General features: G+C 33.4%; 2 protein-coding genes across 2 annotated transcripts; both read right to left on the bottom strand.

Annotated features, from left to right (window-relative positions):
• Nucleotides 1-1773: 1773 nt before the first annotated feature.
• Nucleotides 1774-15408, bottom strand: LOC139494968 (uncharacterized). The gene is made up of 4 exons (XM_071283092.1): nt 15299-15408; nt 10944-11060; nt 8478-8552; nt 1774-2234 (listed from the first exon to the last, which is right to left on the bottom strand). Exons 1-4 carry the CDS (start codon nt 15330-15332, stop codon nt 2128-2130), a joined length of 333 nt encoding a protein of 110 aa, XP_071139193.1. The 5' UTR covers nt 15333-15408; the 3' UTR covers nt 1774-2127.
• A 2667-nt stretch (nt 15409-18075) lies between these two features.
• On the bottom strand, nt 18076-19674 carry LOC139494542 (uncharacterized). Its single transcript, XM_071282703.1, has one exon. The coding sequence runs from the start codon at nt 19672-19674 to the stop codon at nt 18076-18078; it is 1599 nt and encodes a 532-aa protein (XP_071138804.1).
• Nucleotides 19675-25391: the final 5717 nt, after the last annotated feature.

Genomic DNA, 25391 nt, shown 5'->3' with positions numbered 1-25391 from the left:
CATTCTCTGTATGATAAATCACTTTCTACACGTGTTCAATTATGGTAATGTCTGGACTTTACGGCGGCCCCGATAATGTTGGAATATCATTCTCTGTCTTCCATTGCTTTGACTGTTGGGACGTATGGCATGGAGCATTATCGTCCTGGATGGTGTATGGGTCAACTAAGAAATGTCTAGCAATAACTTACCATAAATAAAGGCAACAGTAGTATACCGCTGTTCAAAACTCATAAATCCATGGACAAAAAACAAAATCGGGGTAACAAACTAAAACCGAGGGAAACGCATTAAATATAAGAGGAGAACAACGACATAAGACTAAAATGTAACACACATAGACAAAATCCCACGAGAATAACAAATATAACATATGTATATAACATCAAAACCAAATACATGAATTTGGGATAGACAAGTACCGTGACACGTCTTATCGCAATGTGAATTTACACTCAAAAATAAGAGAAAACTAACGACACAACGTTATAATGTAATACACACAGAAACGAACTATAATATAACAATGGCCATATTCCTGACTTGGTACAGGGCATAAGTTAGCATCTAAAATATTTATATATCACCCACTTTTCCTTTTGATTTGTTTTAGAGTTCGCGGTCAATGGTATGTTATGTACCACAAAAACATGACCGAAAAATTAGCTTTGTAGGTTTCCCGTTGAACATTAAGTCCATTACATTCTGGTCGTAATCGTTCATCTATTTTACAACAACAAAAAACAAACTTTGTTGTTATTTCCAATCTAGTTGAGTTCATCATTATAAATTACTTTCCAGTTAATCTGCACTGTCAAAGAAGTTTTTTCACGGCACAATCATTTTCTCTGGCGATTGTTTATTTTTGAAACTGGGTGCCTCTTGTTATCATTTTCCCTCTCTAATTCTTGTTCGTGAGACCTCTTTTAGATTGTGTTGATGGTTCTCCTATTCCTTTCTAGCAATGTCCCTATCTTATGCCCAGAATAGCCTCTTTCTGACTATTCTAAAATCATTTTTTTCTCCTGATATAATTTTTTTCCGTGGGGAGCCATTTGTAAGGTAGACGAATAGTTTGTTAATGTACGTGAAACATATTTTCATACTAGGGGGCACAGTTAGCCACAACGTTAAGTTATCCCTTCGTAAATTTTACGGACGTCATCACGAGTTGGTTGAACGTTATGGAATAACCGTTTCACAGATGATATCGGAAATGTTCCTTATGAACTACAATCCTCTTCCCTTTCATGAATGTGACGTACCGAATTAGACTATTTACCAGATCTGTTATAACATGAGCGACACGACGGGTCGCACATGTGGAGTAGGATCGTCTTACCCTTCCGGAGCACCTGAGATCACACCTAGTTTTTTGTGGGGTTCTTGTTGATTATTCTTTAGTTTTCTTTGTTGTGTCATGCGTACTATTGTTTGTCTGTTTGTCTTTTTCCTTCTTAGTCATGGCGTTGTCAGTTTATTTTCGATTTATGAGTTTGACTGTCCCTCTGATATCTTTCGTCTCTCTTTTAGTACATATACAGTGATAACCTTTCGAAAAGCATCGGTACAAATGTAAGTGGAAAACATTCCAAGAACTATTCATTGGCAAATTTGAGAACTCATTGGGTGTGGAAATGTATAAGGAAGAATTCAATATAGGGGGAATGATATGGAAGCAGTCTTATCTGACATTATTAAATAACAAGTAAACTCATGTAGCACGTCCCTTTGATGGCAGTAACTAATGTATTCAATACATTCTCCATTTATTACATATTAAAATTAAAAAGAGTAAGAAATGTGGTATGATTATACTTGTGTTGCTATATTTAAATCCAGTATGATAAAAATGCAACCCAATATTCAAAAGTCAATTTTACATAATAAACTCATAGTATGTATAAATTCGGGGCGGGTATTGGCGCCGGTCATGTTTACTGTCGAAGGGTGTGTGTTGCTTCTAGATATTTTTTTCGTTGGGTTACTCTCTCATAAACTTATACAACACAACTACTTGTATTCCATTTTTACTAAATGAATTATTCAACAAGGCTGATAGCTATGGAGATTCACGACGGTTGCACCAAATTACTAATTTTATTTCAAGTACAATATCAATCATTGTTAATTTGGATTCGGTGGATCTGGTGGCGGTGGTGGCACCATTACAGCAGGACATGGTCTCATATACATATTGTCTTCAGTAATGCTTGCTACAGATTTCTCTTGAACTAATCGAACACAAAATAAAAAGGAGATTAACATTGCAAGAAGTACAAATTTGATTTAGATTTTCATCTATCGTAACTCGTAGTCTGTTTTCAAATGATGTTAGGCCATAGTTGTTTTTTTTATTTGTTTTGCGTCCGCGTGCGGGTAGGTTTTCGGCCAATTTGTGTCAAAAACAAACACAAACTTTTTTTTGTTCGTCAGTAGAAACTCCGTATTTTCTGGGTTTTTCCAGCCGTTTTTGTGTATTCTTATACTCAAATCTATTTTGCGCTTTAAATAACAAGTACGCTCCTTATTTAAAGCGTTTAAGCGATCTTGACTTCGATACATGTGACAGCAGAAATGGCCAGTATAAATGTGCCGGCGAGCGAGATCGTTTGTGTTTCACTTTTCAAAGATAAAAGGATCGTTCTGGCTCCATATGCCTTTCCGCTCGCCGGCACAGAAACTTTTTCTCAGATCCTAGAGAGCCTTTACGTAGCCAGCATAAGAGACACGTTAAATACAAGATTCAATGAACCTATCACCTCCCATTTGCACAGTTATCTTATTTTATAATTGAAATAAATTTTTATACTTTTTTAAATGAAAAATAGTAGTTTTTGCAGATATTTCTAATAAATTTCTTTAAATGATATCTACTGTCTGATAAGATAGGATAAATTAGTATGTACATTTTTAATTCCACAAGATATTAAGATATAAAACATAATTTCATTAGTTTATTTTCTGAGAAAAAAAAAGTATGCAGAACAAAATATTAATATATTGCCAAAAAGTTTATATAAAGTATTCCAATTATAGGAAGATAACTCTGCAAATGGGAGATAATTCATGCTTAAAGCATTATTGATTTGATACAGGGAATTATTGATTATACATAGGTTTTAATACAACATGACACATCTCAGATCAAAACATGTCTCTTCTCAAAGGCTTCAGTATAAATGGGAAATGTTTGAAATACCAAGGCCATTTCTCAGAATATAGTCATATCAAGTTTGTACATTGCTAAATTTCCTGTTTGTCATGTTTGCTCTTTCACTTAGATATGACAGTATTGATCTAAAGTCACTGTTAATCAGTCCAGAACTTAAGCAGACTCTTGTGTTATTTTCTTTGTGTGTGTTTTTTTTCCTTGCTGTCTGGTAGGTTTTCTCAGAATCAGTTGACGCAAAACAAAGAAAAAAACAGACACAGCCTTAGATTGATAGTAGACAAAACAGAATTGAAACAACTAATTGAAAAGGGGGCGGGCTACTAAAAGTAACAAGAAATAAAAAACATCGAAAAAAATATGTATGTAGTCTTATCCTTTACTTTTTTTTTTATTGTTTATTATCTTTTTTTCTACACAAATGCATAATGGTAATCTTCTATGACGTTGCGCACGATATTGGTGTCACTTTGGAAATATGGGTTAGAAGGCGGGTTATTCAAATCCAAGCTCTTATCCTATACAATAAATATCCATGTTATGCATATCATTCGAAAGGAAATAAACCACAGAAATCAATAACATAGATGATTTTGTGCTTTGTCTATTTTTTAATGAAAAACTTTGCTCATTTCGATGCCTATAACGTCATTTCAAGGGTGTCCCGCTGTTACAATTTTGTTTTATGTGAGTCTTTAAAATCCCAGTGCGGATTCATTAGTAAGTAGAATTGCTAAAAATTTTGCAATTGTTTTGTATACATTTAACCTAAAATGAAGTAACAGACGTTTTTGATTTTAAGAGAAGGAAGGTCGTCAAAAGAGTTTAAATAAAAAAGAGAAAAAATGTCCCAATTAGCTGCTCAACCCGTAATTTTTTTTTCTGTCTTCACTTTCATAAGATATTATGGACGAAACTGGATTTTAATAATATCAGAAAAATTATACATGTCCCGAAGAAGCTATCTGAAGTCATCATTAAGTAACTGCGGTCTTATTTTAAAAACATCGTCATTTTTCCCGTGTCCAATAAAATGTCCCGATGTACATAATAACACAAAGAATAATTTAGAGGCTTTTATCAAACGAAATTCTACTATATCTCAATTTTTTAACACCTGTTTACTGATATGAATGGAAAATACATTTAATTTCCTTTAAAATGATATGATATGTACTTTTGTTTGAGTTGCTGTTAGAAAATCCGTAACGATCTAAGATGTCCAATGAAATGTCCCCGTAACCGTAATTTGACGTTCGCGTTATAATAACGTTAAACTGTATACGAATTTTCTTGCATATTTGGCATAACATAATTTCATGATATTGTATGATCTATATAAAATAAAGTTCTCGTTTAATATGCAATAAAATATAGATCTGCATTGTTTCAAGGATATAAGATGTCGAAATATTTAACTCGGATACGTCATAAAGACAAGGCCTCGGAGCTATAACAAAGAGATAACTTACTAATGACCACACTCCCACTTTATAAAATCAAGATACATTGAAAAAGAAAATGCGATCAAAAGTGAAATCTTCTTAATTATCCTCCTAAGCCAGATAGTATCTGTAATTCGAAGCTATACACATGAATAAAAATTCTCACAAAAATTGTATGAGAAAAAGTACACCGTAGTCGGGAACATTTCAGTAAAACGTGCAATCATTTTTTTCGTCGCATCGACTCATTTAACAAAACGATTTATCAGAGAAATACTTGTATGTCATAAACATTTCAGTATAGCTAACGATAATTTTTTATCTACTGTGAGTAGAACAATTCCTAGTCATCTACCTAGCAATATGTGTTTGAAAAATAAGGTTATTACGCTTAGGAGTAGTGTGGCAGAATGAAGATTATTTTCTCCAATCTCCAACAGAATTGCCTGGTACATAGGCATGTGATGAAACTAGTATATTGAAATTTGAAACTTTTCTTTTACCATAATTTGAGAAAGAACGAAAGAGAGAGAGTGAGAGAGTAGTTGTCCGACATATATGATGGATGGCACACAAACATGTAGCAGCTAGCTCCAAGGTATTAATTTACAGACACTCCCAACTCATTCTAGAAAAAAAATCAACCAATCAATCTGCGGTGTAAAGTAGATCTTTTTTTTTTATCTTCGCAGAACGCCACAAAACATAGCTTGAATTTTAATTTTTACATCGCGATGACCGTGAGGGCATTCCGATGTATTGCTGCCATAGAGATTTGACTTTCGTTTTTGACTGGTAAGCGATCGTATAAATACGCGGATATCATCGAGTACAAAATAACATTTCTTATCGCTTGTTATAAATTCACTTCTTCAATGAATACTCATAAGAACAGAAATTTATAATACGAAAATATTATGTCCTTACAAATATTTATATGCATTAAAATATGCACACGTACAGAAAAATTGTGTTAACGCATGCGGAAGAATATCAGAAGAAAGTTTTTTTGGGAAAATATGAATGTCTACTCAAATCCAATCTATTGGAAAAATCGAATTGTTATAGAAGAGTGTCCAGCATGCACTTGTACTGCACTTTTATTAGAATCGTAGAATATAACATTTGATATACAATTGGATGAAAATTATACATACATGTAACTGCTATATACAATTATGAATATAATATATAACAACAAACCAGAGTATATGTATTTGTATCGCCACAATATAATAGATATTAAAGCAGTGAAGTTGAATTCCTTGTCATTTATTCATCATCCACGCACGAACTTGTCTCAGAAAAAAGTATATCTCTGTACATAAGCCTCCGTTTTCCGGTATAGAAATGTGACTTTTTTTCTGAGACAAGTGCTTGTGACCATCCACAAGAACTTGCGGTCATCCGAGGTTCAGTACTTCAGTACTTTGATTATACTTTTAAAACAATGTAAAAACGAAACCAAAAAGATTGAAACCGAAAACATAAAAATAATCAGATGAATGTCAAAGAAGATTTTGTGTAAACCGATACTCAGTTATATGTGGAAAATGGAAGCGCGGAACCAAAAATATTGTTGAGTATAAAAAATGCATGAAATGCATTCCTGACGGTCCATAGTTGTTCGCTTGAGAAAACACTGAACTATGTAAACATGCACATATAGCAGTTACTTAAAAAAAATCACATCTAGTAAAAAAAATAATTGTATTATTCAAAATCGGATTTCGACCTGCTGGTAATCTGTGATGTAGGTATTGGTCTGTGTAAAAGTTTTCCATACTTTGCCAAATTTTTTAATTTCAAAAATTAAAAAAAAAGTTTTGATTGCCGACCCTTTTTTTAAGCTTGAGTTTGTGAAAAAATATCAGATGGAAGGATAGCTTGCTAAATATGTTTCCGTAAGCAAAAACAAAACAATACATAATCACGGTTCTCATTTTCACAATTAGGTGGAATATGCGGCCGTGTAAGACCAATTAATAATTTCTATATGCAAACAACAATGAGCAAAACCCTTACCTGATAGTCAGCTATGAAAAGCCCCGAAATGACAAATGTAAAACAATTCAAACGAGAAAACTAACGGCCTGATTTATGTGCAAAATGTGTAAATTCCTACTTAACATGAATTTTCTTAATTATTTGCCTGGTAAAACAATCCTGATCTAAAAAAAATAATCAATGAAAACGTTTTCTTTTTAAAAAAATAAAATCTAGACCCCGACCAACTTTAAATCATTGAAAGTTGGCAACGGCAACATAAGAGCACGTATTTCTTTTTCAAACATGATGCACATTTTGTAAAGTTTTTTTGTTAGAGATTTTTGAAATAATGATATAGTAAACATTTTCCATAAAATCGGGATTGATGTTAAGATTGTGGACTTACTTATACGTAAAAATAAATAATATGAATTGTAATGTAATTATAAGTCACTGTTTAAGAAAAATTAAATAAAACCAAATTCTTGGAATTTTATATTAACGTTATAGTATAATAGTCTCAGGATTAAAGTGTTGATAAAATAAGATTATGAAAAGAAAAATAGCTTGTGATATACTACCTACATCTTTCACATAATCAAAGACATATCAAGAAGCATTTGAATATTTATTGAGGGAGCGAAATTACCAAATTACAACAAACATATGCAAAGAGACAGAAACAAGAAACGAAATATTTACAATTTCACTAGCAAAGATAGGAGACGTCTTCTGGCAGAGAGAGCATTGCTTAATTTTAAGAAATAGAAGAAACTGATTGTTGAAGGCCGTGCAGTGACCTATAGTTGTTAATTTCTGTGTCATTTTGATCTCTTGGGGAGAGTTGTCTCAATGGCAATCATATCACATCTTCTTTTTATATATTTAAATCATTTTACAAGACATCAAATTGTCATTTTGTGCTATTGTTGCAGACAATTCTTCGCAAAAATAAAAAAATGTTCATGTATCTAAAATTTTGTTTTAATTCAATGGAATTTTGCATTTGCACCGGCTTGAAAAAATAAAACCATATAAAGAAGCAACTTCGGACATCTCTTTACTTTAAGCGGCATTTTCAAATGAGTAGAATATAAGGTCAACGTTTGAAACTTTCCGTGGAACAACGTCAAAATCGTCGATTTATTAGGAACGTCGTGTAACGCTGAGTGGCACCAATACCGTGCGTAACGTCTAAGCAAAAAAAACACAAAACAAACAAACAAGAGCACAAAAGCCTTAAAACAAAAAACCGACCAGCATACGAAACTGCTAGAAATATATTTTGTTGAAGAGTATATATCATGTGGTGTATTTTTTTTTCTAGAAATCAGAAAAACATGTCTCTCTAATATCAATAAAACAATTTTTTAAGCCTTTAGTTTTAATTCCATACAGATCTTTTTAAAAATATTTGTATGTACCCTTCTAATTTTGCAATTTAAACCATATGTATGAAGGTTAGTTTACTCCATTACTTTATCATGTTTATGTTTGTAAAATTAAAAGGATGAACATTTTGACGTACATGTATATATCATAGATAACAATTTGTGTGACGAAAAAAACCCCTACCCATTTAAAGGCACTTGAGTCACTTTTCTTACTTATGTATATTAATTAAATGTTTAAAACCCTTACATTAAATGTAATTTCACCATAAAATATATTTTAACATTCTACTGTTCAAATCAGGAATATGACAGTTGTTGTCCCTTCATGTGTTTGGGTATTTGATTTTGCCATTTGATTAGGGACTTTTCGTTTTGAAGTTTGCTCGGAGTTCAGTATTTTTGTAATTTTACTTTTTCCTACAATAAATGCTTGTCACTTGTCAAAACGTGACCAATAGGAAAATTAGTTTCCATTACCATTGCCATGATAAACATTAAAGTTGCTGTGGTCCACTAGTTTACTACAAACTTCATCCTGTTGTTGTTCACGATCTGCAAAATGTAAAAATGAAGCTTTGAAACTTTCTTACAAATAACTTTGATTAACAAGGTTATGCATGCGTTGAACCGCTAGGTGACATAACTTCCGTCTGAAAATCATAAGTCCAACTATGTTTCTGTTTATGAGTCAAAGTATATTAACTATTTTTTCTAATAATAGTTAAGGTGGCGTGTCAAATTTTACGATATTGGAGCCTCGCAACATCCTGTCGACATAATACATGTAAAACAAATTTATCCTGAGATTAATTCAACCAATGATAATCTGACTCCGCCATAATGGTTTAAAATAGTTTGATGGGAATATTTGTAAATCAATTGCAGTTTAACGCTTGTTATTTCTGTAATTGTGTTTCTACAGAATTGTTACGTTATAATTCCATGTTTACGAAATTCAAAATCTACACATTGAACTATTTTTATTTATTCTTAAAAACGTTAATCGATTTTTGTATGTACAAAATGTGTGAAAAAAGAAATGATTAATATACCTCTAAACACATATTGTATTAACATGATTAACGTAAACACATCAATCGATCTACCTTGGCAACTACAAACTTTTTTGGTAGGGGTGAGTAGCTGAGACATCAAGTACCCCACTCTTTTCATATATATTGTTAAACAAAATTATATAACCTTGTCTTAAACACTTTCTTCTTATTGCCCTTTTTATATCTTTCATTATGAAGAAATTTGTAATATCTCCCCAGAGAGTAACACTTTCACTGATTTTTACATGTTTTATGTTGATTAAAAACTGATAAAAGTTACAATGCCGTTCCGTCTTACAATGGAATTTCTTTAAATAATTGTTACATGTATTTGGCACATTTTTCTGAAATTTTGGATCCTCAATGCTCTTCAACTTTGTACTTGTTTGGCTTTATAAATATGAGCGTCACTGATAAGTCTTATGTAGACAAAACGCGCGTCTGGCGTACTAAATTTTAATCCTGGTACCTTTGATAACTATTTACACCACTGGGTCGATGTCACTGCTGGTGGACGTTTCGTCCCCGAGGGTATCACCAGCCCAGTAGTCAACATTTTTGTGTTGACATGAATATCAATAATGTGGTCATTTTTATAAATTTCCTGTTTACAAAACTTTGAATTTTACGAAAAACTAAGGATTTTCTTATCCCAGGCATAGATTACCTTAGCCGTATTTGGCACAATTTTCTGGAATTTTGGATCCTGAATGCTCTTAAACTTTGTACTTGTTTGGCTTTATAAATATTTTGATATGAGCGTCACTGATGAGTCTTATGTAGACGAAACGCGCGTCTGGCGTACTAATTTATAATCCTGGTACCTTTGATAACTATTATGTATACAAACTGTTGAATGTTAATTAGGTGCAAATGTCAAAATGGTCGGATTTATTGCATCTATCACTGGCATCAGTGGAAATACCACATCAGAATAAATAGAGTTTAATTGGTTTGACAAATAAGTGATGCATTTACGACTGAGGTTTAACCGCATGCATCAAAAATTAATACGGACATCTAATTAGTTTTAGATACTTATGATATAATCAAACAAGTGATTATATCAACCTATTGATATATTTAATCTGAATTTCTCACCCTTTTGATATATCATAGAGCATGAACAAGTGACCTATTCCAGCGGCTCATCCCTACCTGTATTATATAGTAAGTGCCCCCCTCCCCGCCGAGTTTATAATATATACAGAATTCCTACATATGTAATTAATATACGTAATGTACAAACACACATTTTTAACTCGGATACCAGGCAATAAATTTTTCGAACTGTCGGAGTATTCGGTTGTGGGATTATTGGTTTGTCGGACTAATTAATTGTCTGAACAAATGGCGTCGAACTGTCAGATTAATGGTTTGTAACCGTATAAAGAAGAAATAACAAAGTTAAAAAGGTTCACACGTCACAAATAAAATTTAAAATGTCATGAATGAACTAGATTAGCAAACTGACGAAGAGGCATACTTTTTTTTATATAGCTCCTGAAACTAACGCAAATGCATAATATCGACTTAAGTTCAAATAGATTTTATACATTTGAAGGTATTTGCTTTAAGAAAGGTGTGTTTTAAAATACTAAAACTATGTGTGTCTCATCTTTCAATCACATCACAACGGGAGCCAAATGTGTTTTCTAGGAAATATTACAACTTAAAACATTATGCCATGCTGATTACGTTCAAGAACTAAATTATTTGGTATATTTTCTCGTAAAAAAAAAAAATCATTCATCATTGTAAATATTAAAAAAAAATGCAAATATCATTTAAACATGTTAGACATTTATAATTAACTATCACTATTAACCCTGATACTATTAACACCAAAAACAGAATAATGATAAAAACACATGTAACCGTTCATTACCTCTACGTGCAAGTATTGTTCCATTATTAATTTTAATTTTCCAATCAAATGTTGTAACATGATCTGGAGTATCAGGTGTTAAAGTTTCATCCTGGTGTGTTGAACGGACTCCATCGGCTGTAAAATATATCAATATGATTTGGTTCAGAGTATAACATCAGTCCAATTTGACGTAACCAAGCATCAATCGGTAACACTATAACCAAGACTTGTCATCTCATCTAGATACACATGTTTACAAAAATATTAACAAATACTCTTCTATGAGCAGTGAATAATAACATTTCGAGTGGAATCAAAGAATACTTTGGATTTATTAGGCTGAACGTTGATCTAATAATGATTCAAATTTTATAACATTTCGCTGGGTTACTTGAATTTTTCTCATTCATGCGTATATTATGAGTTTCAAAATTATGCGTAAACAGGTGTGTAGCAAACATGTAAAATACATGTTTCTAACTAATAAAAAATCTAAAACCAAATCATCTACAAATCCCCCCCCGCTTATTACTTGATGAGTTCTTTTAGCTTTTTTTTTGGAATATTTTGTCTTTGTCAATCATACTTAATCTCTTTATATAGCTATATACAATTCTCCATTTGACAAGCAATATTAGTATTAAATACAGACCAGAAATGACTGTTCATATGTTTTTCATTTGATTAGCTTGCATTTTCCTTTTATTCAAATATAAAATCAAATCAAACCAGTGATGTGATTCAATAATTGATCACTGTTAAGCTGCTTATCTAATAAGATGTCATTTTGTTCAGAAGTATTGGTGTTATATTTAACAATTATCAATGTTAAAGAATAGAACCACACAAAGTTAGTTGATAATATATAAAATACTCACATATTTCTGACCAAATGTGAAATCTATAGATTTGTTTAGTAGTTTTAGAAAAATCGGAAGAGAATACACAAATGGACGAACAAACAGGTGATTTCAACATAGCCACACTTTTTCAGTTGATGCAGAAAAATGGAAAAAATGACATCAACCTTCAAACCAAGAATGAGTTAGAGTCAGTATTAATAGTGCCTGTAAACCTTTTTTTTTTTATGACACATCAGCACATATGACACAAATGATGGCATGACACTGTATTCAGATGCAGTAATCAGGTAGATTACTACGTTTTTGGCATTTAACATGTTTAACCCACTTGTTAATATTACTGCATTCACCGTTGAACATCAACTTCTCAAATACTTAATGAGGATGTTTTCCTAATATTTCAATTGCATTTACTGTTCAAATTCACCATGTTATAGGATCTTCTATAATTGAAAAGTATTAACACGATATGTATATTTTAACTTTACAAAATCAAGATTTGATTCTTGATGAGGCAGAATTATCGATCCTTGCTCTCTCTCTCTCAACCTCTGCTAACGTCTCGATTTAAGAAACAAAGTAAAAGAAGAATTAAATGTCAAATCCCAATAAAATAGAAAAAAAAAACAAGTGAAACTGTGAGCTACTGCTAATTGATGATACAACCGCCCCAAGTAAATAATTTTAATAGTGTATTATTATTAAAGTGTTCGGTAAACAGGAAGTTGTCGAGTCGTGAATCTGAAAACGCATCACACGGTATAGCAGACTTATACAAACCCTGAAACCCTGAAACCAAATTTCAGAAATCCTTGTATTGTAATTCCTGAGAAAAATGTGACGAAAAATATTTATGGGACGGATGGACTGACGGACAGACACAGGTAAACCCCCCTTTTTCAAAGCGGGGTATAAAACCATTTGTTCGCCCTTTTGGAGCTAATGTTACGGAGAAACATTCCGGCAGATGATGGTGCAGAAAAATCAACAGAAGGTCAAACCGAAGCAAAAGATCGAAACTTGTCCCACAAATGAAAAAAAGCATTTGTTACCTCATACGCTAAAGATAAAGCTTTTGAAACTTCAATTACCAATTAAAAAGATGTTAAAAACAAGAACAGGCAACTTAAAAGAATACAAAACAAGGGAAAAGGTCCGGCAAAAATGGCTAAAAGTGAGGAAACATTGAAAGAAGATTATTCAGATATTTAACTCATAACAGAAGAAACATAAAATCTGAATGATATGTGGAAAGATCCAGCCAGACGGATTCAGACTTGATTTAAAATTGCATTGGGCACAATGTGATAATTGTTTGAAGTGAATTCACCTAAAATTATGTGATAAAAGAGAGATTGTGTCTAAAAGTGAACATTTCTGTTTTGCAGTGTGTTAGGACCTGTACGCTCTTGTTTCTTGATATTAAAGCCTTTTGGGTTTATATTCTGACATCTAATACTTCTGGTTAGATGTTTTTTTTTATAAATGTTACAAAAGTTAGATATGTTTTGCTCTGAATCATTAAAAGTATTCTGGTCCAAAGTGAACAGCATTTTTAATGATGTTAAATCTTTTCTTTATTCAATTGAACTATTTTAAGAAGGCATTCGCGAAATCACCGGGCATTTGTAAAATTTTCAAAACGGGGGGTTTCCCTATTTTAGGCACAAATTTAAAAAACAATCTTAAGGGTAGGGCATACCTAAAGAAGTTTTTATGAATGTAAAGTATGTAATGAATTTGTTCACGTTTTTTTTCTTCAGATTATATGTTTTATGAGTAAGTCAAAGCGAAACCAGAAGTCTTAGGTGCGCGGACACACCGTAGTTAATAATAAAAAAAAAGTACTCACAAATTTTATCTAATAACTGTCAAATTTCTGACCAAATATGAATCTTTAGATCTATTAGTAGTTTGAGAAAAATCTGAAGAGAATACGAAGATGCACAAATGGACGAACAGACAGGTGATTTCAAATTAGCCATACTTTTGCAGTTGGTGCAGAAAAATGGAAAAAATGAAATCAACCTTCAAACCAACAATGAGTTAGTGCCAGTAGTTACAGTCTGTCAAACTGTTTTGGATGACACATCAGCACATAAGAGTAAGAAATAGATGGCATTACACTGTATTCAGATGCAGTTCCTATAAATGTTTTGTGGATGACACATCAGCACATAAGAGTAAGAAATAGATGCAGTTAAAACGGTGCATGTAAACCTTACTTTGGACAATACATCATCACATAAGAGAAAGACATAGATGGCATTACACTGTATTCAGATGCAGTTAAAACAGTGCCTATAAACCTTTTTTGGATGATGAATCAGCACACAAGAGAAAGGAATGGATTGCATTACACTGTATTCAGATGCGGTTAAAACAGTGCCTGTAAACTTTTTTTTGGGTGATACATCAGCACACAAGAGAAAAAATGGATGGCATTACACTAATCAGATGCAGTTAAACAAGTGCCTGTAAACCTTTTTTTTATGACACATCACTGTATTCAGATGCAGTCATCAGGTCAGGATTTTTTAAGTTACCATGTTCTTGGCATTTAACATCTTTACCCACTTGTCAATATAACGGCTTTCACTATTAAACCTTAACTCATTAAATACTTAACGAAGATGTTTTCTTTATATTTCCAGTCTAAAAGACAATGACAGCAACACTACCATACTTAAACACTAGACAAGATTTTCATGTTGAAATATATAGGATTTTTTTTAATTATTATTGACAAGTATTTACACATAATGAATATTAAACTATAAACAAAAAGTTTTGAATCTTGATGAGGCAGTATTACTAATTTAATGCAGGAAGGACATATATATTTCTTATATTAATACAATATTAGAAATTATGAATACATCGGAATTCTGTTAAATTTAAGGGTTACCACTGTCAGATATGCAAAAACAAGGTAGCGTTCAGTTTGTTGGTGCGTCAGAAAAAGCTAGCATAAATGACAGTGCTTCTGTTGTCAATGATGATATGACAAACTTGCGGATTAATTAATCTGGTATATTGCGGAGGGTCTTGCTTGGGTTTAACGAATAGCGAACAATGGACAAAATATTCAGAATGAATGGCAAAAAAAAAATAAAAAAAAATACCTAAACTTGAAGACAACAGTTAAAATATTTGTCAACAAAAGTTTCATTACAATAAATAGTCAGTACGAGTCTATATATGTCAATGATATATCAATAAAGTATTACATTGTTTCTAAACAAGCTACAAGCAACTACTGGGATAGAGTTCCTCGCTACAAGTATTCGACACTCGAAATGAATGAAGCATAGTCAAATTGAGCCAAAATCAAAAGTTCTTAAACATTTTAAAGCTCTTAATTTAAATTCTATAAAAAATACAAGCGACGAGTTATCAGTTGGCCATACGGACTCAAAGAAGAAAACGTTCTTAACGGTGGTGATGATAGAAGTTATAATAAATTGACATTGGGTTGAAAATACAAAAGACTCACTATATACAACTTACCTTCTTTCGTACTAGTTTTTTCGTTTTGGGACATCAGTTTAAACAAGAATCCCGATTTTAAAGTATACAATGGGCACTTTTAACCTGTCGACTTGTCAGATATATAGCTAAAATGATAATCGTATTACAAGAATCATTATGTTATGAAGTGTTTGAAAGAAATTAATAAATTAATAATTTAACAATGCATGAAATGAGTATGATCTGAAGAGTATTTCATATAGAAATAACAAAAATATATCTAACCTCCAAAAGAGACTTAAATGAAATGATGATAATTATAATTTGGAACCATTATCTTGAACAAAAATCATTTTATCGAATTATTATGTACCTGATAAGAATAAGTGATGCAAAGCGTTTTCACGCGCAGCGAGCGATGAATTTTGCATTCCAGATGAACTCGATTTCAGGGCCCTATTTTGAAAAGGCATGGCTGAGAAAGTACACGTCGCACACACCGCCGATTGAGTCTCTAATTTGAGAGACGTTAGTGTGTTCATCTCTTTACCTCAACTTATCTATTCTTGCTTGCTTAATAAATTACAAAATAAATTATGTATTTTCTATTTATGTACCTATGTTTACGATAGTTTTACAAACGTCTTACATATCAATGGACTCGAATACAACTACCGTACCTTGATAAGGTGTTTAGATTATAAAAACACTGAACAATCGTCCCAATAAATGACCCTTTCTATTTTAGGCACATATCATTTTATATCCGATATTTTATAATAAAAGTAGATAAACATATAAATATGTGTATACTTTTAAGAATCAAACTATACAGGCATTTTCTAATATGGAAAAAGTGGAATGAACCTGGTTTCCTAAAGCTAGTTAAACCTCTCACTATGTATGACAGTCGCATGAACAGTCATTATATACATAACTATGGGTGAACAACACAAACGGACAAAATAGGTCGAAATCACAATAAGGGTACAGCTGTCATCTAGTTTTTACATTCTAAATCACCATAGAGACAAACAATTGTGAATCAAAAACGAAAAAAGGTATGTAAAAAGAACATTAGAATAAAAATAAAAGGAAGGTGATCACCACAGGACAATGATGGGATGTAAAAGTACAAAGCCACGCAATGTGTGAAAAGGAAACACAAGGCATATAGACACACAAACATTAGCAACAATGAAAGAATACAATTTTCCAACATAGAACACAATGACGGGGTGTATAATTACAGAGCAAGTCATATAAATATCCCTGAAAGTGATTAAACAGTAGAAAAAATATTCATAAAAAGTCATAAATAAACAGTTAATCTTATTCTTATTAAAAAATAGATTTCTGATTTCGTTATACTCCATCTGAAATTTCATGTAGTATAACGAAATCAGAGATCTTTATTAATTAGATTCAATTGACAAGTTATTATCTGAAACTGATATTATCAAGATGCTTGATTTCGTGATTGACAACATTTTTATTACGTTTGGAGGACGTGTTTTTCAACAGATTGTCGGAATTCCAGTTGGAACTAATTATGGCCCTCTTCTTGTCGACTTGTTTCTATATTGTTATGAGGTTGTCTTCAGACAGGAACGTCATAGAAAGAGAGATAAGAAGTAAGCAATATCCATTAACTTTACGTTTCACAGATATTATCGAATATGTTCCTAATGTAACTACAATACCCTTCCCTTTCACGAATGTGACATACAGAATTAGACTATTAACCGGATTTGTAATAACTTCAGCAACACGACGGGTGCCACATGTGGAGCATGATTTGCTTACCCTTCCGGAGCACATGAGATCACCCAAGTTTAATGGTGTTTTGTTGCCTAGTCTTTAGTTTTCTATGTTGTGTCTACTGACCTATTATTTGTAATTAATTTTTTTTAGCCATGATGTTGTCAAGTTTATTTTCGAACTATGAGTTTGACTATGAATTCACTGTCCCTCTGTATTTTTGCCCCTTTGTTATTAAATAATAAACATTATCAGTACTCAGAACCCTTGCTTCAAATTGATTAATTGTTAGTTGCTTATCGTCCAGTGACTAATATTTCATACATGTTCAGGACGAGAACAAGATAACAAAAAATACAGGTCTTGTAATAGAGGCCATCTGGGATGATGGTCGAGGACATTTGGACTGCCACTTGGAAATGAGGAGATATTTGATAGGGACAAACATTTTTCCTCGCAAAACAGGCCACCTACGGACCCCTCAAAAATGATGGATTGATGGTTGCTTAACGTCCCGTGGCAAATATTTCATGCATGTTCATAACGAGAACCAGTTAAAAATAAATACAATAAGTAGGTCTTGTAATAATATTAACGGTACCTGTTTTGGACGTATCGATAATAAAGGCGAGTAAACACAAAAGCGTCTTCAATATTTTGTATGCTTTACTAGAGTATAAGATATACAAAGAGACGTCGGCAAGTGACGACGTTGCGGGCCTATTGTTACGTCAAAATGGCGGTAAAACGTTAAGCAAATAAGAGTATAAAATACTAAACTGAAACTTTAACTAATTCACAACATTCTGGGGGCCGCAAAATGCAATTACTGTTCATGTATTGTTCATAAAAAGGGTATTGAAAAAACACTTTTAACAATTACAGTTCATATTTCCAATGGCACCAGTTTCACAATTGGTCTCGTTGTAATCAGTCCATTTGATGTACGAAGTTTGACTGCTTTGATGATATTCCTCGAGTTTGAAGGTCGGCTGGATTTGAGTCTGTTGGTACGTATTTCCAGTCGTAGTGCTGTGTCGTTTCTTTAATTTCTATCACACGATTCTGAACAAATCTTCCAAATATTTTAAAGACGAAATCCAGTGCAGAACGATCTGACTGTCACTCCATAGTACTGTGCGTTGTGGTTTTAGGGTTTTCGTGAGGTTTTTAGCCATTCGAGCTCCTATTACTGCAGCCATCAATTCTAGCTTTGGTAATGTCATTTTGGCAAGCGGAGCGATCCGGTTTTTTGCAATTACTAGAGAAGAAGTGTTTCCTTTACATAAGTAGGCACTGGCTCCATAAGCGCGTTTGCTGGCATCAACAAAGACATGTAATGTTATTTTCTCGTTGCTTTCGTTCTCATTTTGATCGTTAAAATAATGTCGTGCGATTTTCGTATTAACAGTTACATCTCCGATGTCATCTAAAATTTCACACCATGATTTGACTATGTTGCTAGGTAACACCTGGTCCCAATCGTATCCCTCTTTCCATAATGTTTGTATCAGTAGCTTAGCTCTTACAGTCACTGGTCCAAGAATTCCGAGTGGGTCGTAAATTGACGATGATTTATGCAATACTTCTCTCTTTGTCGCTTGTGAATTATCAATATCTGTACGCTCTTCATTTAATTTCGCAAATGTCAATATGTCTGACTTCGCATCCCAACGCATTCCAAGAATTTTCGTCTCGCTATCCTTATCAAGTACGTTTGCCTGTGTCGCTTCGTTGCTAAGTTGATTGCTATTTGACTTCCATGTTCTCAAATTGAATCCTGCATTTGTCATGAGTTCTGTAGATTCTTCAAAGAAATTTAATGCGGCTTCTTCCGTATTAACACTCGTAAGTACGTTGTCTACATACAAATCACGCTTGAGTATTTCAGCAGTAGCACTTTTCACCGTTGATAAATGCTTCAATAATGTAGCGTTAAGAATAAATGGCGAACATGTAGCTCCAAATAGAATTACCTTGAATCTGTAAGTCTCGAGTCCGCTCTTGGGGTTGCTTGGATCTCTAAGCCAGAAAAATCGGGTGGAATCGCGGTCTTCTTCGTCTAGTCCAATCTGGAGGAATGCTTTCTCGATATCAGTTGTTAATGCGTATTTCCCGTAGCGGAATCTTGTAAGTATATCTGTTAGCTTATTAAGCTGCGGCGGTGTAGAAGAAAGGCAATCATTTAAGCTGGGTGATTCTGAATCTTGACGACAACTGCAATCATATACTATACGTATCGGTGTAGTCGATGAATCTTTTTTCACTGGGTGGTGCGGAATATAATGCACTCGATTAGTAGTCTCATACGGGGTTTCAACCTTCTCTATGAAACCTCGATTTTCTTGGTCGTTGATAATGTTACCGTATATCTTAAGCATCTCTTGTTCTTTAGCTAGTCGGTTTATCACGTTGTATGTTCTCTTTCTGGCGATCATCTCGTTGCTAGGCAACTCCGGATGTTCCTGTTTCCATGGGAACTTGGCGATGTACATATTGTCTTTCAAATGAATGTTATTCTCTTGGTAAGTGGTAATTTCTTGTAAGTCCGTTTTCGCTTTTACTTCACGGTCATTTTCTGTTCCTATTGATTCGATTTCCCAAAATTTATGCATTTCACATTCTTCTAGTCTGTGTGGGGTCAAAATATTCATATTCGATGACGTTGATTGATTATTACTGTTAGTGTTCAATTGTATAGGTCCTGATAGCAAGTATCCAACTTTGGACTGTACAGCGGTTGGTCCGGAGCTTTACTAGAGTCTAAGATATACAAAGAGACGTCGGCAAGTGACGACGTTGCGGGCCTATTGTTACGTCAAAATGGCGGTAAAACGTTAAGCAAATAAAAGAGTATAAAATACTAAACTGAAACTTTAACTAATTCACAACAGTACCAATTTTCCTGCACCAGATGCGCATTTCGACAATACATGTCTCTTCAGTGATACTCGTGGCCAAAATATTTGAAATCCAAAGCTTATCTAAAAGATGAAGAGCTATAATCCAAAAGGTCCAAAAAGTATAGCCAAATCCGTGAAAGGAATCAGAGCTTTGCTTGAGGGAGATACATTCCTTAATTTATAATAATTTCTAACATTTTTTACCAGCAAATTTTAATAACACAAAAAATCCGTATTTTCATGCCAGTACCGAAGTACTGGCTACTAGGCTGTTGATACCCTCGGGGAGTTACAGTCCACAGTAGAAGCATCGACCCAGTGGTAGTAATAACATTAACGGTACCAATAATAGAGGTTATCTGGGATGATGGTCGAGGAAATTTTGACTGCCACTGAAAAATAAGGGTATATGGTATAGGGACGGACATTTTCCCTTGCAACAGGCCACCTCCGGACCCCTCAAAGATAATTGATTGATTGTTGGTTGCTTAACGTTCAGAAGCAAATACTTAATACATGTTTAGAACGAGAACAAGTTAACAATAAATACAATAGGTAGGTTTGATCATAATGGAGGCCATTTGGGATGATGGTCGTAGACATTTTGCCTTGCAACAGGCCACCTACAGACCCTCCAAAGAGTTGTTGCAACGGTTCGTAACGCGTAAAGAGCGTGGCCCTCTCTTTACACGAGACATCAGATTTAACGTCCCTATTTTGACCGAACTTGTCTGTAATTTTGATACATCCCGCACAGCCAAAGATTAAGTGACCACAAGTCACCCTAGGGGTTTATGCTTTAAGACCTTTATGTATTATTTTCGAAGTTGATATAAAATATATTCAAATGATTTTCTATTTAAAGTGCAGAGTTCATTTGAGAATTTGTTTAGATATTGTGGTTTGATAATAGTAGAATTATCTATTGATAAAAAAAAAAAATAGGTGGGACTTTTTGGTTAAACCATTTAAATATTTCATTTCAATAACGTATGTTTTCATAATTCGCTGCGCCTTTCGATGTTGAGTTATCTCCTTTAGCCGGTTGTAAAAGAAATGTGCCTTACGAACGTCGTATCAGGTTGGCGGTAAATATAGCGTCACTTCGGTCTAATTTTTCCTACCGTCGCCTGCGGGAATATATCACAATTTCCGTTAGAGACGTCGAAAGTAAAGCTGAACGAATGCAACAAAAACACACATCTAAAGTCTCTCAAACTTTCACATAAGCTTCGAGAGGGGAGCTCATAACTTTCCGTGCGGGGTTGTTTACATACAACGGGAACATCGAAGTTAGTCCTCAACACAAGCTCTTCTTATGGATGTTTGAAACGAACAGCCGTATGTGCCTTAGAACACATGGAAAATGTAAAGCTGATAAATCATTAAACCTAATAATGTGCCGGTTTAAAAGTAAAGGGGGATGTAAGCTCAAATGGCATTTCTTATAAATCAGACTGTAATATTCCATATGTTTATTACTTCATGGCCTTTTTAATAGGGTTAAATAAAGAATCTCGGTCAGTCATAACAGATACTGGCAAGATTAATTTTTATAGATCGTCCTCATTTTTCTCCGGTTTATGAGACTGATGTTGTTGTGATGGATAGAATATTCAGAAAAGCTTAAATATTCTAAGAAAATATGAATAAAAAGGAGGAGATGCCGTTTAATATTTAGATAGGATTGAAATACTCCACTGTACAAGCAAACACATCTCGGCTGATAACTTCAGTAAGATGGGTGGTCGAAAGCGCGAATATTTGTATCTAGCAAATGCGTTTTTTTTATAATGTTACTTCTCAAGGCCGTAACTACCCTTGAGGCAATTGCCTAACTAAAATTTCGACAATGATTATTTTTTTTTTATACATATATATAAATATAATAGTCATTTGTTGTTCTGTCTCAACCTTGATTTCTATAACTTGTTATCTTTCCATTTAAACTATTCTTCCTCGATATAACTCAGCATCTCAACGGGTGATGTTTCTCAATTACATTAACCTAGTAACGATAATCATCATGGATCTCTAGTTAAAAACAGGCTCTTGCAGAAAAAGGAAAAGCAAAACTGAAGGTAAAAAAGGAATAATTCTAGTAAACTATTTTTGTGAACAGAGTCTGAGTATTGCATATAACTTCATTAGTACAATCCAAAACGATAAGTAGACTGACAAATCAAGTACTGGTCTTCGGAAGGGGGCAGTCCTGTCTGCGTTTTCATTTCTCCGTTTCACCAACTTTTGACAAATCGAGTACTGGGCATCGCAAGGGGGCAGTCCTGTCTGCGTATTCATTTCACGAACTTTAATCTTTCTCTTTACAGATAAATAAAATATATATAATATGAAACATGCATGGATTAGTTTTTATCCATGTTTCTTTAACCTTAAAAATTGAAAGAATATCCCATATTCCAATTTGATATTATTTAGGAATGGTAGAACCTTTAACACAGGACTTCGTCTTTCCTTATTCGGGACGACGGAATTTCGTTTCTTTATATTCGGGGTTTCGAAATCGGACACCCCTAACCCCTAAATTTATAGATTCTGGAACTAAAATACCACCAGCTATTTCCAGAAATAATTGGAAATTACGGACCTACATGTAAACGTCAAAAACTCCATTCCAATTTCCCCTGTACCCATATCAGATATACTTACTCTATATACAGAATCATATACCTGTATCTTATCTCATTCTATCCCTAGTTTGTCTACTCTTTGTCAGCACAAAAGCGAGTTTAATATTTTGTAACTGCGACTGTATGGTGCTTACAGGAAATATTTATTCCCTTTTGCAAGCAAAACTGGTACTACCAGGGATGATTCCAGGTGTTTTCAAATGGGTCCCTTGAACATCAAATTGGGAATTTTTATTCTAATTGGGAATTTTTTAAGAATAAAATCTAAGACGAAATAACATTATTTTCCTGAAAAACGGAAAATGTATATTATTAAGTTTAACCTGTCATGCCGGTACACTGATGTTCATGTAAGTTGTAACATTTTGAATAATTCTGGATGGGCTACTGTTATTACATGAATATCATTGAACATGATGCACTAGTCTATCGTCTTAGCTATAGTTACCTAGACCTATTATAAAAACATATATTTCAGCTAACATAAACCACTGAAAAAAATCATTCATCGGGTATTTTTTCAACAGCAGGTCATCTCTATAAATTTACCTGAATTCAAATGGATTTCAAATTGAACTGGTCAATTGTCGAATTCAGAAAAGCAATTACAAAGGTTCATACACTTGATTGATAAAATTGATATTTAAAGCATTGAACCAGTGTTCTTTAAAATTATTTGGATCATCTTCAAAACTTTTGAAATAGTTCAATAATGATGACATCGTATTTCATGAATGGTCTATCATCAACATTATTTTCAAAAAACGCTCAAACTTTTGTCTTTTGAGGAAATAATTTCTTTTACAAAACAAGTTTTCATCATATTATATAACCGGCTCTGCTTGGCGATCTGCTTTTACGAGATCGGCGTCCATTAAACCTTATCCATCAATGTTATATCAAAATTTGAATTTGCTCTCTGCCGAAGTCTGCTTTGACACCCATTTTTATCAACCTGCTGGGCGATCTGCTTTTACAAGATCCAATACTCCAATAACATATTAATTAATTGTATTCGGCTGCTAAAATTGTTTCCCACATGTTGACATAATTAAATCGTTGTTACTATGATGCGATCGTAAACAGCATTCTTATCCGGATTTTAAAACGTTTTGACAACAAACTATGAAAAATTATAGTTGCCTTAATCGGTGACAGAAACTTTTCGGGAAATATCGATTTTTATTTTATTTCCCTGAATTGGGAATTCATTTTCATGTACATTTTTTTGGGGCCGCTGGCCAATTTAAGGGCCGCTCAGCGGCCCTAAATTTTATAGTGGAATCATCCCTGACTACCGATGCTGCTAACGAATTGCTGATGGAGAAGGAATTGATCATTGTGTTGATGATAATGTGCTACCTTTAAAAACACAGACTGCCCTGAAATCTTAATTATATGCTTTATTCTCAATTTGTTTTAGTCTGGTCTTGAATATAAGGTTTCCCATCAATCAACCTTTTCTCTCAAGTTCTTTTTAACCTAAATTTAATTGAAATTTACATTTTGGAGAGTTTTCGTCATCACTCCGTGTTTGGGCAAAAGTTAAGATTCAGATATATCACGAATTCGCAACAATTCGGGAACTTTCGATAAATATCAAAGGTACCAGAAATGTACTTTAATACGCCAAACGTTCGTTTTGTCTACATAAGACTCATCACTTGGCATGCCACAAAACCAGGTTCAACCCACCATTTTTCCTTTAAAAATGTCCTGTACCAAGTCAGGAATATGGCCATCTTTATATTATTGTTCGTTTCTGTGTGTGTTACATTTTAACGTTGCGTCGTTTGTTTTCTCTTATTTTTGAGTGTAATTTCTATTGCGATAAGACGTGTCACGGTACTTGTCTATCCCAAATTCATGTATTTGGTTTTGATGTTATATTTGTTATTCTCGTGGGATTTTGTCTGATGTTTGGTCCGTTTCTGTGTGTGTTACATTTTAGTGTTGTGTCGTTGTTCTCCTCTTGTATTTAATGCGTTTCCCTCGGTTTTAGTTTGTTACCCCGATTTTGTTTTTTGTCCATGGATTTATGAGTTTTGAACAGCAGTATACTACTGTTGCCTTTATTTGTCAGGTACGCTCTGTTCAAAATAGTAATGAAGCCAAACAAGAACAATGCCACAAGAAATGACCACATCAGTTTCTTGTCGGAAGCAGTGGAGTGGTTTCCAAAAATGAGTCCTATGCTTATACCTTAACTGATAGTTATTGTTGTGTTTTTTTGCTAGTTATGCAATAAAGTAAAGTTTATTTAGATTCATCTCAGTAGAATCACTGTAGATGTATTATTGTCGTGTAATATCGTGGAATACAAATAAGAACAATGCAAGTACATTTTTAGTTATCCAGAAATATATTCATATTTCATTCATAAGAGTCAATTCAAGTTTATTAGGTCTGATCAAAGCTAAGCATTTATTAAACATAAAGGGGCAAATTTGGTAGGCTCTACGTATCACTAGCCTAGCTATAGGATAGTATGAATATTCATTATCTGAGGCGTCGCGGGAAACGAGATCACGTCGTTGCTAAGCACCAACATAACAAGCGGGAATATTTTTAGAAACAGATATGCCAGTCGTTTTAATTTTAGATTCATTATCAGAAGAAGATAAAATTTTAGAACATGAATTAGAAAGTACAACAAAATTTATAACACAAAGAGTATCAAATTCAAAACATTTAAACATCCGCATAGAAGGTAAACCAAGAGAAATGGCCAAGTTTTTTTTCCATAACAAAGGGGGAGGGCGCTACAATATTATGCAATTCATCATTTTGATTACACAACTTTGGTACTCTTGTTAT

The sequence above is a fragment of the Mytilus edulis genome, chromosome 11 (assembly GCF_963676685.1).
Source record: "Mytilus edulis chromosome 11, xbMytEdul2.2, whole genome shotgun sequence".
NCBI classification, from domain to species: Eukaryota; Metazoa; Mollusca; class Bivalvia; order Mytilida; family Mytilidae; genus Mytilus; species Mytilus edulis.
The sequence above is the reverse complement of the archived record's forward strand: the minus strand, read 5'-3'. Positions and strand labels throughout refer to the sequence as shown.